At 40.3% G+C, this 14542-nt stretch overlaps 1 protein-coding gene across 6 annotated transcripts in view; it reads right to left on the bottom strand.

The window, feature by feature from the left end:
- Positions 1-14542, bottom strand: part of nid2a (nidogen 2a (osteonidogen)) — a 38590-nt gene that overhangs the window by 2182 nt on the left and 21866 nt on the right. For 2 of the 6 annotated variants that reach the window (XM_082142274.1, XM_082142273.1), the window contains exons 11-25: positions 13749-13874; positions 12669-12896; positions 11486-11713; positions 10930-11157; positions 9261-9488; positions 8704-8931; positions 6813-7040; positions 6257-6484; positions 4629-4859; positions 4274-4443; positions 4058-4187; positions 3806-3977; positions 1598-1755; positions 1331-1454; positions 868-977 (exon numbers count right to left, since the gene is read on the bottom strand). In XM_082142274.1, the coding sequence (XP_081998400.1) occupies positions 869-977; positions 1331-1454; positions 1598-1755; positions 3806-3977; positions 4058-4187; positions 4274-4443; positions 4629-4859; positions 6257-6484; positions 6813-7040; positions 8704-8931; positions 9261-9488; positions 10930-11157; positions 11486-11713; positions 12669-12896; positions 13749-13874 (2816 nt within the window). In that variant the 3' untranslated portion in view covers position 868. Of the gene's footprint in view, positions 1-848; positions 978-1330; positions 1455-1597; positions 1756-3805; positions 3978-4057; positions 4188-4273; positions 4444-4628; positions 4860-6256; positions 6485-6812; positions 7041-8703; positions 8932-9260; positions 9489-10929; positions 11158-11485; positions 11714-12668; positions 12897-13748; positions 13875-14542 lie in introns of all 6 variants that reach the window. The other 4 variants (XM_082142275.1, XM_082142276.1, XM_082142277.1 and 1 more) reach the window with 4 other exon arrangements.

The following is a 14542-nucleotide window of genomic DNA, read 5'->3' as shown; positions in this document are numbered from 1 at the left end:
CTGAAAAGAAAACACTCTGTCTACAGGTAAGCATGGTGGTGCTCTGTGATGCTCTGGGGCTGCTTTACATCCTCTGGCACTGGAAACATGCAGCGTGTGGAAGGCAAGATGGATTCATTGAAGGATCAGGAAATCCTAGTAGAAAACGTCATTGGACCATTGGACTTTCTAACAGGACAATGATCCCAAGCACACCTCAAATTCCACCTAGGCTTGGTTGGAGAAGAAGTCCTGGTAGATTCTACAGTGCCATCACAGTCACCTGACTTGAACCCCATAGAAAATCTGTGGTGTGATTTGAAGAAGGCGGTTGCATCAAACAAACCCAAGAATATTACTGAACTGGAGGCCATTGCTCATGAGGAATGGGCTAAGATTCCTCAGAAACACTGCCAGAAGCTGGTGTCTGGTTATACATCTCGCTTACAGCAAGTCATAACAGCAAAAGGGTGTTCTACTAAGTACTGAAGATGCTTGCCACGAAGGGGTTGAATAATTTTGAGACTGCAGAAGTCATTAAAAGTTGCATTTTCAGTTGAATTTGGGGAAACCACTTGAAACATTTGTTGTTGAGCTATTTCAATTACTTTTGTTTGATTTGTTCAATGCAAACAGCTGAAAGTCTGTAAATCTTGGCATTAATCCTGATTTGGAATGGGGGTTGAATAATTTCGATTACAACTGTATATATAAATATGTGTGTGCACTTGTGTGTGTACATTGTGTGTGTGTAGATAGATAGATAGATAGATAGATAGATAGATAGATAGATAGATAGATAGATAGATAGATAGATAGATATAAAATGGAAAATACATTAGCAAAACTAAACAGATTATATACTTTACCACTGATATCTGTAAGCACCTTATAAACAGTGTGGAGGAGCAACTGTAATTCCATACAAATGAGATCTCTGATCAGGCAAGTACTCATCTGTTGACTGGCTATCTCGACTGAGAGCGATGACCCCATCTCTGAAACATCACAGAACAAAATATAAAATGAGATCAGATTTAATTGATGACATACTTGACAAACAAATAATAAACTTTATAAAGGGTATAAAGCTATATTATTGTATAAAAAAGCCGTTTCCTGTTTCACTGCAAATCATATTGCTCTAATGCTTGTATTTAGTATGAATGGAAGTTAATGGAGCACAAAGTCTAGTGCAACACAGAACGTGAAGTGAAACGAGCATGAAGGACTTGCCAACATGGCACTTTTTAAAAATTGAATATAGGAACATTCATAAATAGAACTATCTGATAGGTAGTTATGATTCTGATGGTCATTTTGTGTTGGACATGCATGTGCTATGTTTTACCTCCTCCAGTCTGTGTAATAGTAGTGATTGGCGAAGGAGACCATGCTGAAGGGGTAGTTCAGGTTACTCTGGACCACACGTCTCCCTGTCCCGTTAGGCGATATACACTCTAGGCGCTTGGTTCCTGCCCAAAACACACAAAAAAGAGGTTATCAACGAATTTTGAATGAGCTTTTCAGTCCCAGTCTGTTATTGTAGTATCTAATTCAGATTTACATGCAAAGTGGACCAGACTTTATGTCAAAACCCAAAAAGCTTAGCGCATACCTGCATCGGCCCAGCAGACCTGGCGTGTAGTGGAGTCGTAGGCCAAAGCATTGGGCAGTCCAATGCCATCCTGTACCAGGACTCTTCGGTTTTGTCCATCCACCGAGGAGCTCTCGATTTTAGGAGCTTCTCGGTTCCAGTCAGTCCAGTAAAGGGTTCTGTGAAAAGATCAAGTTTTACTTGTCAGAACATTATGACAATGGAACTTTTGGTTGACTTTTGTTTAGTCCTGTCAAATTGATTAATCGCGATACATAAATGTTAGTAAATATTTATGTTTTGTGTGTGTGTGTGTATGTATCTATCTATATAGATAAATCGTGAAATTGATTTGACTGCACTACTTTTTTGTAAAATATAAACTTAGATATAAATATAGTTATATTTTATATTTATACAATTATTTATTTGTAAAATTGTATTACGGTTTCCACAAAAATATTCAGCAGCATCATTGATAATTGAGCATGCTTGCATGTGCAAGTCTAATTCTTTCATATTTAATCATATAGGTTTAACAGTTTGATCAAATTAGTAAAGTCAAAGCTTGAAATAATATAAATTAGATTGAGATATACACATGGGAGGCAAAATGGCTCACAGTTTTGAGATTTTTCAAGAGTTGCAATTCATGTTTTGCGAAATCAGGAAACATACAAAACTGTTCTGCACTATTTAGCATTGATTTAAACAAGATGTTTTAAATCATGGCATATGAAACTAATAAAATCTAGCCAGCACTATTTTTAATGCTGAATCACTCACTGGGCAAAAAAGATTTATAACCGTAAATTATGTTACTTATGTTCCTCCCAGAGGATTTCTAAGCATCAAATTACAATTTCACAGCATTTGTGGTAAAAAATGATTTAAGGGATATTTATAAGAGGAGCAGCGAACAACGCAGACTGCACACTGCTTGAATGATTAAATATTTGTTTTATAAAATTCTCAACTGATGAATCAGACTTCAACCCAGATAGCATGTTAATCGGAACCATCACCTCAAGCATGCAGACATTATGCGTTACGGCACGTAGCGCGAATCGCAGCACCGACAAACACAAACACACATTTGCAGCTATTCTCATGGCCCATGAGGTTTGTGTTATATCTCCTGTCCTCCACACTAGTTCAGTTGCTCCAGATGTTGCAGATGGTTGTGTTTGTGGAGTTGCTGGCCCACACGTTGCCTGCCTCCCCTGAGACCCGAGAGCCAGGCCAGACACTGAAGCAACACTAACATCTGGGCCAATTTGTAGCCTTGCCCTCTTATTTTCTCTGCCTCCCATGCACGTCCTGACCTCCTCCCTCTCTCGCTTCCCCTCAATCGCACTTTCACGATAGCAGATAACAGATTTTTGGTCTTGTAAAGGAAACATGGGAAGTTGGAGATGGAGGGGAAACGATGGTTCATTAAATCAGCCAATTATTGGATTAATTAAGCAGAGATGCCCCTGATAATGATGCAGTCGGAGTGATCCGGCACTCTCAAGACAAAAAAGTGGAAAAGAACAGGATTTATTCAAAATAGAAATCTTTTCTAACAATATAATTCTTTACTATCATTGTTTATCAATTTAACACATCCTTGCTGAGGAAAAGTATTGATTTCTTTCAAAAAAAGAAAGAAAAAAAAATCACTGACCCCAAACTTTTGAAGGGTATTGAATATATTGTTACAAAAGATTTCTATTTTAAATAAATGCTGTTTTTTTTTTTCTCACTTTTTATTCATCAAAGAATCCTGAAAAAAGTATCACAGGTTATGAATAAAAATATTTAGCAGCACAACTGTTTCCAACATTAATAATAAATCATCATATTAGAATGATTTCTGAAGGATCATGTGACACTGAAGAATGGAGTAATGATGCTGAAAATTCAGCTTTGCCATTACAGAAATAAATTATATTTGAAAGTATATTCAAATAGAAAACCATTATTTTAAATTGTAATAATATTTCACAATATTAATGTTTTTTCTGTATTTTTGATCAAATAAATGCAGCCTTGGTGAGCATAAGAGACTTTTTTTTTAAACATAAAAAATAGTAATGTTTCTAAACTTTTGACCCAGTACTGTATATACATACACACACACACACACACACACACACATATATAATTAAATGAGAAGCATTAGTGTTCTTCTGGTATTGATTTTTGATATCTTTAAGATCATCTTTAAGCAAGATTAGCACATACCCTGTAGGGGAGTCCACAATGATGGCTCTGGGATTTACTAAGTCTTTCTCGAACAGAACACGTCTGTCACTTCCATCAAGGTTTGCTGTTTCGATCTTGTCTGGTGTGCTGTCCACCCAAAACAGTCTCCTACGGGCCACATCTACAGCAAGACCTTCTGGACTCGTCAGAGCTGGAAAAGATTATATAATATAAAAGATATTCCGTTCCATTCCATAAATCATAGATTTTTTTCTAGCAAAATAAACATACCTGTATTTATGATAATCTCAGATTCTGATCCTGGCTCCAGACTGGCTCGATTGATTGTCCGTCCTGCCAGATCTGTCCAGTAAACTTTCCTTTCTCTGCAATCGTAATCAATGCCGACCACTATAGAGCCCTGAAAGTGTAAACAGGACTGAATTAGTATACTTTTCTCAAAGCCACAGACTTCAGTATTTTAATTCAATATTGTGCAAGTCTCACATGTAGAGCAAGCAGCACTGAAGATCTCTGCTTGTCCATCTGTGTGCCATTGAGAGGCAAGACTCCAATCTGTTGACCCTGGGCATAGAGCAAGAACGTGCCTGCTGGAGGCGGGGTCACATCTGGGCGTGGCAGAGGGCGCATGGTGGGAGGGGCCACAGTAGGTATACCTAGACGGTAGAAGATTGGTTGTTTTAGCTTTGAAAAAGAAATCATTTTGCCGCCTCTTGTTATGAACATACAGATTATTCATAATAATAATAATATATTCAACCACTACAGAAGCATCATAAGTCTTCTTGTTCAAGCATGGAGACACATAATTAGTGTACATTTCACAGCGAGCGACACTCACAGGCAGGTTTCACAGCGTCTTGTGAGCGGGTTCCTGGTACTTCCCGTCCGTTTCGGTCCACACACCAGCAGTATCTGCTGTCTCCATAGCACTGAATCGGGTTGAACTCGCCGGAAGAGTCACACTGAGGTAGATAGGACTGGGAATTCGGCTGGCCTCCATATTGCTGCATCAGACTGGCTCTCCAGCGCTCACAGACAGTCTCTGGACGCTGGGTTGGAGGCACTATCACTGGGTAAATCAGAGGGGAAACCACAAACATATTACTGATGCTGCACAAAATGGGGATATATTTCAATCACCACATTTACATATCTATATATTTCAAGAGAAATCTATATATCTATATATATATCATATATATCACCACACCACAGAGATTTCTGAAATGAAGATAGCAAATGATTTATCCAGCATGATAAAGAACAGAAGAAAAAAAACAAAATGTTTAACAGATATTTTAAAAGTTTTAAACTACTGAGCGGAATTTATGATGATTACTTTTATGTATTATTGTTGCTATTGTTCATTCTATTATTAATAATAATAAAAAATATGTTTAAATAATTGAAAATAATAATTAAAATACATTTTAAATGTAACAAAATGTATATATATATATATATATATAGTGTATATAATTATTATTCTGAAATAATAATAAAAAAAATTGTTTAAATAACATACAAATACAAAACTATATACTGTATATAAAAGTATATATAACATAATTATATATAATAGATGCACCCCTAACATCTACTTCTAAAAAAAAATAAGATATAGTACCAATATGTTTGCTTATTTTCTATCCATTTTCCATTTAACATCTAATTTTGAAAGTTTTTTTTACTTCTTCGCAAGATTCATATTTGGCCATAAAACATTGAGAAAAACAGGAGGCATTTTTAACTGTGGTGAGGACACATTCATTGGCAGTGTTGACATGGATGAAAGTGCTCATATTTTCCTAATGCTCTGTAATCTCGAGACACAGGCTGGACTCTCTGAGCTCTGCTACAGATTATAGTGATTGCTTACACATGATAAGAAACTGCTTAGCAAAGTAGAAAGCCCATAATTTGCAAGCAATATTACAATTATAACACCAGACACTGGATGGAGACCATGTCAGACGTGTTTTAGATGTGTAGCCTATGCAAAAGTTGGCGCCATGATGCTAGTTTATGGTGGATGGTTGCCAGGGCGTTGCTATGCAGTTGTTAATGTGTTCCATTTCATTTTTTTTTAAAATGTATGTACATTTATTAGACTATACTTTGTGTTACATTATCTTGGCATTACATTTCTGAAAAATAGTTAATATTGCTGTGTGAGTGTTTTTAATGCAACTGCTGATATGGCTACCTGTAATGCAAGTCAATGGGATTTTATTAGCTATCAAATTATTCACCAGGTACCCACTCGAAGGTTTGATTGCTTAGAGAAGCAGCCCCATCCACAGTATAATCCCATTAGACCAAAATCACACTCCATAGCCGTATATTCAATTGGCTGTGATTTTATCGCTTAATACAATATTTTGGTTTTATTCAAGCCTGAAAAATTGCTTGACACTGGAAACGTAGGACTTGTTAGGATGAGGTGGCCGCGTACAGCACTCTTACCAGGCTCGTCACAGTTTCTTCTTGGGGTTCCAGGTGGAGTTCGGGTTCCCGCTCTCTCCTGCCCCCTACTGTCCACACACCAGCAGTGACCTGTGGACCCGTGGCACTGCTGAGGCCTGTACTGACCCTCCTCATCACACTCAGGGATGAAGCCTCCCACCAGAGGAACACCACCGTTTCCACTCTGAAGACTGTCTCTGTGCTGCTCACAGTGGGTCTTGGAACGACCTGGATGCACATGAGATACAGAAGGGATTGTTATTCTGCTCTCTAGATATGGCAAAGGGCCCACCTGTGATGTAATTCTATGGGATTTTATTATCTTTTATATTCACCAGGTACCAACTTGTAAGTTTGATAGCTTAGAGTAGCAGCCCCATCTACAGTATAATCCCATTGAACCAAAATCCCACTCCATAGCTGTATATTCAATTGGCTGTGATTTTATTGCTTAATCCATAATGCAATGTTTTGGTTTTATTCAAATCTGAAAAATTTCTTGACACTAGAAACATAGGACTTGTTAGGACGAGGTGGCCGCATACAGCACTCTTACCAGGCTCGTCACAGTTTATTCTCGGGGTTCCAGGTGGAGTTCGGGTTCCCGCTCTCTCTTGCCCCCTACTGTCCACACACCAGCAGTGACCTGTGGACCCGTGGCACTGCTGAGGCCTGTACTGACCCTCCTCATCACACTCAGGGATGAAGGCTCCCACCAGAGTAACACCACCGTTTCCACTCTGAAGACTGTCTCTGTGCTGCTCACACTGGGTCTTGGGACGACCTGGATGCACATGAGATACACAAGGGATTGTTATTCTGCTCTCTAGATATGGCTAAAGCTCAAAGAATACTTCAGCCGTCCATGTTCCGCGACAGTCTTCGCACAGTCCGCGTGACGTAACTTTCATCATCAGGCGGGTCCGCTGATGTCTGCGCACACTGTCCGCGTGCAACCCAATTTTTGTGACTGCGCGGACGGTGCGCATACAACTGCGGATATTTGAGGAACTTGAGTGTTTGAAAACACCTAGATAGCGCACGTATCTTTCTGCGCTCATGGCAAAAGGAGTATACTTTAAAGGCTCACCCTCTCGACTGTGTGCGAGACGGATCGGAACGTGGAAAATGAAGTATACCCGGGCCTTAATGCCCCAGTTGTAATGAAAGTCTATGAGGTTTTACTAGCTTTTATATCATTCACCAAGTACCAACTTGTAAGATTGATTACTTATGCCGGGGACAAACTTAACGACTAGCTGAAACATTCTAAGATTGAACTGAACACACTTGCCGACTGTTTCCATTGACTGGAGCAGATTTTAAACACTGACTGTGAACACAGATTGAACGCAACTGTCTCTGACTCAGCGCGTTTGGGCTCGATCAGTCGTAAGTATCAAATTACATTCATAATCGGCCTTACAGTCGTTAAGTGAGTCTCCGGCTTTAGAGAAGCAGACCCGGGTCAAGGGTCTAGGAACAGATCCCATTAGACCAAAATGAGGATGAGGGTGAAATTAGCATAGAATATGCCACCGCTAAATTCACATCCAGCACGAGTTGCAGTCGCACACAGTGCAGCCCGAATCGCAGTTCACTGATCGTGTGACGATAGCGGAGGATTCGTTGCACATCAGAGCCTAAATGTCTAATAAATGCCTTATCTTGTTGAATGCGCGCTCAGCACCGCCACTCCATATACACAGAGTACATGAGATCGCCAATCTGAAAGTGAAAGTAAAACACAGGCTCCCTGATACGCGCAAATTAGGCAAAATACAATAGCCCGTCTCCCAATATCAAACCTATCTCTGGACTGTGTAGTTGTGGCTCTGGTCTCTGTTTTGGTCTATGTTTGCACTTGAATACTGAGTAGCCTACTTTTATTAAGGTTGCAGTTGCACTTATTGTTTGCACTTAATAAGACTAAGAAATTATTTTTATTTTTTTTGTTATTTATACTGTTTTTTTTTCTATGTTCAATTTGTGGAAAGGAGTTCAATTAGGTGGTCACACATAGCCTCAATCAGAAGTTCTGGAAGCTCATAATTCATGTACAGTCATTTGAGTTTGTGGCAAAACCCTTTTACAGTGCTTGTATATTGTTGTCTTTCAAGGCATTTGATAATTCATACTCATAAAGTAGAACTGAAATGACATTCATTACACGATTATTAGTTTTTTTTAAATCAATATGCACCTGCAGACAATTTTTCTAGTCATCAAATTTTGTCATTGAGGATTTCTGTAAAATATTGTGCAAAAATTTAGTCTTGTCTTATTCTCGTGAACCCAATGTCGTGTTTTGTCTCGTCTCGTGAGATAAGTGTCTCGTCACACCCCTACTTAATACAATATTTTGGTTTTATTCAAGCCTGAAAAATAGCTTGACACTGGAAACTTAGGACTTGTTAGGACGAGGTGGCCGCATACAGCACTCTTACCAGGCTCGTCACAGTTTATTCTCGGGGTTCCAGGTGGAGTTCGGGTTCCCGCTCTCTCTTGCCCCCTACTGTCCACACACCAGCAGTGACCTGTGGACCCGTGGCACTGCTGAGGCCTGTACTGACCCTCCTCATCACACTCAGGGATGAAGGCTCCCACCAGAGGAACACCATCGTTTCCATTCTGAAGACTGTCTCTGTGCTGCTCACAGTGGGTCGTGGGACTACCTGGATGCACATGAGATACACAAGGGATTGTTATTCTGCTCTCTAGATATGGCAAATGGCCCACCTGTGATGTAAGTCTATGGGATTTTATTATCTTTTATATTCACCAGGTACCCAACTTGTAAGTTTGATAGCTTAGAGTAGCAGCCCCATCCACAGTATAATCCCATTGAACCAAAATCCCACTCCATAGCTGTATATTCAATTGGCTGTGATTTTATTACTTAATCCTTAATGCAATGTTTTGGTTTTATTCAAGCCTGAAAAATAGCTTGACACTAGAAACGTAGGACTTGTTAGGGCGAGGTGGCCGTGTACAGCACTCTTACCAGGCTCGTCACAGTTTCTTCTTGGGGTTCCAGGTTGAGTTCGGGTTCCCGCTCTTTCCTGCCCCCTACTGTCCACACACCAGCAGTGACCTGTGGACCCGTGGCACTGCTGAGGCCTGTACTGACCCTCCTCATCACACTGAGGGATGAAGCCTCCCACCAGAGTAACACCACCGTTTCCACTCTGAAGACTGTCTCTGTGCTGCTCACACTGGGTCTTGGGACGACCTGGATGCACATGAGATACACAAGGGATTGTTATTCTGCTCTCTAGATATGGCTAAAGCCCAAAGTATACTTCAGCCGTCCATGTTCCGCGACGGTCTTCGCACAGTCCACGTGACGTAACTTTCATCATCAGGCGGGTCCGCTGATGTCTGCGCACACTATCCGCGTGCAACCCAATTTTTGTGACTGCGTGGACGGTGCGCATACAACCGAGCATAAGTGAGTGACTTGAGAGTTTATAAACCACTAGATAGTCCACATGTTTTTCTGCGCTCACGGCAAAAGGAGTATACTTTAAAGGCTCACCCTCTCGACTGTGTGCGAGACGGAGCGGAACGTGGAAAATGAAGTATACCTGCGCCTTAAAGCCCCTGCTGTAATGAAAGTCTATGGGATTTTATTCGCTTTTATATCATTCACCAAGTACCAATTTGTAAGATTGATTGCTTAGAGAAGCAGCCCCATCCACAGTATAATCCCATTAGACCAAAATCCCACTCCATAGCCGTATATTCAATTGGCTGTTATTTTATCGCTTAAAGGGGTGGTTGAGTGTGATTTCACTTTTCTAACTTTAGTTAGTGTGTAATGTTGCTGTTTGAGCATAAACAACATCTGCAAAGTTACAACGCTCAAAGTTCAAAGCAAAGTGAGATATTTGCTTTTAAAGAAAAGGACTACAACAAACGGCTGGTTGGGACTACACAACATTCCTCTCGGGTTAGTGACATCACTAACCCTAGAATTTACATAAACCCCGCCCCCGGGAACACACAGTCCATGTTGAGAAGAGGAAAAGTTGTTGTATAAGAGTACATTTGTGAGTCAGCTCAAACTTTAGCATCCATCTTTTCACATGCAATAGAAAGTCACTCTGTGTGCATCTCACAACAGTTCATATATGAGCAATTTATAGATTTATCATGACAGAATATCCTAATTGAAGATAGTTAACTCCACATCAGCAACATAAATTCATCAACTAACCATTCAGAGACGTCCTGTTGCATTCTACATGTTGTCACTTCTTCTTGAGTCTCTCCATCTTTGTCTGACTCCGTTTTAACATTAAAGGCAGAACAGTTTCTGTCATTTTAGTGTGTCAGGTAACAGCAGCTGCTAACAGACACAAGCTCTTGAAACCCCGCCCTCTGCAGCAGCTCATTTGCATTTAAAGGGCCAGGCACAAAACGGTGCGTTTTTGCAAACCCTCAAAAAGTGACATCTTTAACTTGCTATATAAAAATATCTGTGGGGTATTTTGCGCTAAAACTTCACACACACACTCTGGGGACATCATAGATATATTTTACATCTTGTGAAAAGGGCATTATACCACCCCTTTAATACAATATTTTGGTTTTATTCAAGCCTGAAAAATTGCTTGACACTGGAAACGTAGGACTTGTTAGGATGAGGTGGCCGCGTACAGCACTCTTACCAGGCACGTCACAGTTTCTTCTTGGGGTTCCAGGTGGAGTTCGGGTTCCCGCTCTCTCTTGCCCCCTACTGTCCACACACCAGCAGTGACCTGTGGACCCGTGGCACTGCTGAGGCCTGTACTGACCCTCCTCATCACACTCAGGGATGAAGCCTCCCACCAGAGGAACACCACCGTTCCCACTCTGAAGACTGTCTCTGTGCTGCTCACAGTGGGTCTTGGAACGACCTGGATGCACATGAGATACAGAAGGGATTGTTATTCTGCTCTCTAGATATGGCAAATGGCCCACCTGTGATGTAATTCTATGGGATTTTATTATCTTTTATATTCACCAGGTACCAACTTGTAAGTTTGATAGCTTAGAGTAGCAGCCCCATCCACAGTATAATCCCATTTGGCCAAAATCCCACTCCATAGCTGTATATTCAGTTGGCTGTGATTTTATTGCTTTATCCATAATGCAATATTTTGGTTTTATTCAAATCTGAAAAAATGCTTGACACTAGAAACATAGGACTTGTTAGGACGAGGTGGCCGCATACAGCACTCTTACCAGGCTCGTCACAGTTTCTTCTTGGGGTTCCAGGTGGAGTTCGGGTTCCCGCTCTCTCCTGCCCCCTACTGTCCACACACCAGCAGTGACCTGTGGACCCGTGGCACTGCTGAGGCCTGTACTGACCCTCATCATCACACTGAGGGATGAAGCCTCCCACCAGAGTAACACCACCGTTTCCACTCTGAAGACTGTCTCTGTGCTGCTCACACTGGGTCTTGAGATGACCTGGATGCACATGAGATACAGAAGGGATTGTTATTCCCCCATTACACTCCTTTGCACAACACTTTGTTTATAAGAAATGAAAGGTTTTGTGCAAGTTTAAGAGCTGCCTAACTCTAAACTCCAATAAAGTTAAAGAATGATCTGTTTTGATAGTAATATTCCAGATGTTAATACTGTCCATGTAAACACAGGTGGTTTTGACAACCCTTGATCTTCCCTAAAATCCTATATTTATCAGAGAGGAATGCAATACGTGTCTACAACAGAAAAAGTTGTATCTCTTCACATTTTTGATCCTATCCTCCTTAAACTCTAAGGTTCAGGGCTTGTTTTCCCAGACTTCCTTCAGAAGAGTAGAATCTGGAGTTTTGTACCAAGGATATTCACTCTCATTCAAAAGTTTAAAATCAGTAAGGTTTTTTTTTTTTTTTAAAGAATGTAATACTTGTATTCAGCAGAGACGCATAAAATTGATCAAAAGTAACAGTAAAGGCTTTTACATTGTTTTACACTGTTATATTATGTTTAAAATAAATGCTGGTCTTTTAAACTTTCTATTCAGAAAAGAATCAAATCAGCATATTATAATGATTTCTGAAGGATCATGTGACACTGAAGACTGGTGTAATGATGATGAATATTCAGCTTTGCATCACAAGAATAAATTACATAAAACAGTTATTTTAAATTGTAATACTATTTAACAATATTACAGTTTTTTACTGTATTTTTGATTAAATAAATGCAGAAGAAACTCTTTCTAAGAACTTTAAAACTGACCCCCCCCCCCCCCCCCCCCCAAAAAAAGCATTTGCTACCTCTCTATAACAGATCCAAAGACAATTAATTAGTAAAAAACATTAGAAATAGTATTTAAAATAGGACATGTGACCTATTGAGAGAGGACTATGACAATTTTCTCAAAAAAACTTCAAGTTCAGGTAGACATGCTAACCAGGCTCGTCACAGTTTCTTCTCGGGGTTCCGGGTGGAGTTCGGGTTCCCGCTTTCTCCTGCCCCCTACTGTCCACACACCAGCAGTGACCTGTGGACCCGTGGCACTGCTGAGGCCTGTACTGACCCTCCTCATCACACTCAGGGATGAAGCCTCCCACCAGAGTAACACCACCGTTTCCACTCTGAAGACTGTCTCTGTGCTGCTCACACTGGGTCTTGGGACGACCTTCAAGGTAAACGTACCAGAGAATATAGAATTTACTTGGAGGGTTAGTTCTCCAAAAAAATGTAATTCTGTCATCAATAAGTCACCCTCATGTTGTTCCACTTTCGTTCAACTTCGGAACACAAATAAAAAAAAAGATCAAATCTGAGAGATTTCTGTCCCTCCACTGGAAGCCTATTAACACAAAACTCTGACAGTTCAAAATGTTCATAAAGAGGTCGTAAAATAAATTCATATATGAACCGAGCGGTTTATTCCAAGTCTTCTGAAGAATAACGATTGCTTGATACAATGAACAGATTTAATTTAGCTTTTATTCACCTATAAACATTGATTAGCAAACATGTTTATAGCGCTCAAATACGGTAAACGGAAGCTCAAGCATGCTTGCTTGACATGCGAGAACCAATGAGGTTAATTCGCGCGTCACAGGCTGTGTGAGTGACTCACAGCCGAGCATTGAACTTCTGCAAGAACTAATTTGGTTAGTTCTTACGCATCAAGCAACTACGGTTGAGCTTCTGTTTATGTTCACTGATCAATGTTTATATGTGAATAAAACTCTATTAAATCATATAAAGCGTTTGTGTCCCTTCAGAAGACTAGGATTTAACCACTCGATTAATATATTTTTATGATCTCTTTATAAAAGTTTTGAAGAGTCAGAGTTTTGGGTGAACAGACTTTCAATGGAGTGAAAGCAATCTCTCCGATTTCATTAAAAAGATCTTCATTTGTGTTCAGAAGATGAGCGAAAGTCTTATGGGTTTGGAACGAAATGAAAGTGGGTAACTGATGACAGAACTTTCTTTTTAAATAACAACATCAAAAAGCAAATACGCAAACAACTACCATTTTGAGGGTGGCACTGGAAACCATCTCCATGGTATCCTGGTTGGCACTGGCACTGGAAAGATCCCGGACCGTTGGAGCACAAAGCCTGGGCGTGACACGGCTGGTCACGACACTCGTCTACATCTGCACACACCACAAAACAAAACACTCACTCCATAATTCAACAAATGCAACATTAACCACATTCCACAGGATGTTAGTCTGAGTCATTCTAGCTGTTGCCCAAAAGCTCCAAACTCCCACCATCCCGTCAAAGACCAGAAAGCGCTGAACAGGAAGGAGAAGAGTGAACTGTCTTCTGACCCCCTTGTGTTCTTCAGCTGTGAGTCTCCTACGCACATTCCCTGAGTGAGGACATTGGGTCATTGTTTCAAAATACCCTCCCTTCCACAGCGTCTCTGGTTACCCCTGCCCTCTCTCCACACTGCAAACCCTTCACCTTCAGCATTCAGCTGAGAGAATGAGCCTGTGATCTTACCAACATTTAACCTCCGTAACACATCAAATCCCACTGACAGCACACTTGCTGAACATGTTCTTAGAAGCTAATATAGATGAGATGCTGCTTACTGCATACTGTGCAGCATAGTATGTGAAATAGTACACTGTACAGTATAACAATGAACATTTAAAACATTAAACATTGTCACATTATGCACATGTTTAACGCCACGAGAAGCATTCAGTTTTTACCAGGAAAAAAATTGTTACACTACTATAAAAAATATTGTATGTTTTTAAAAAGAAGTCTCTTCTGCTCACCAAGGCTGCATTTGTTTGAACCAAAATAC

This window comes from Leuciscus leuciscus (assembly GCF_965113295.1).
Source record: "Leuciscus leuciscus genome assembly, chromosome: 17".
NCBI classification, from domain to species: domain Eukaryota; kingdom Metazoa; phylum Chordata; class Actinopteri; order Cypriniformes; family Leuciscidae; genus Leuciscus; species Leuciscus leuciscus.
Note: the sequence above shows the minus strand (reverse complement) of the source record. Positions and strands in the feature narration are given on the sequence as shown.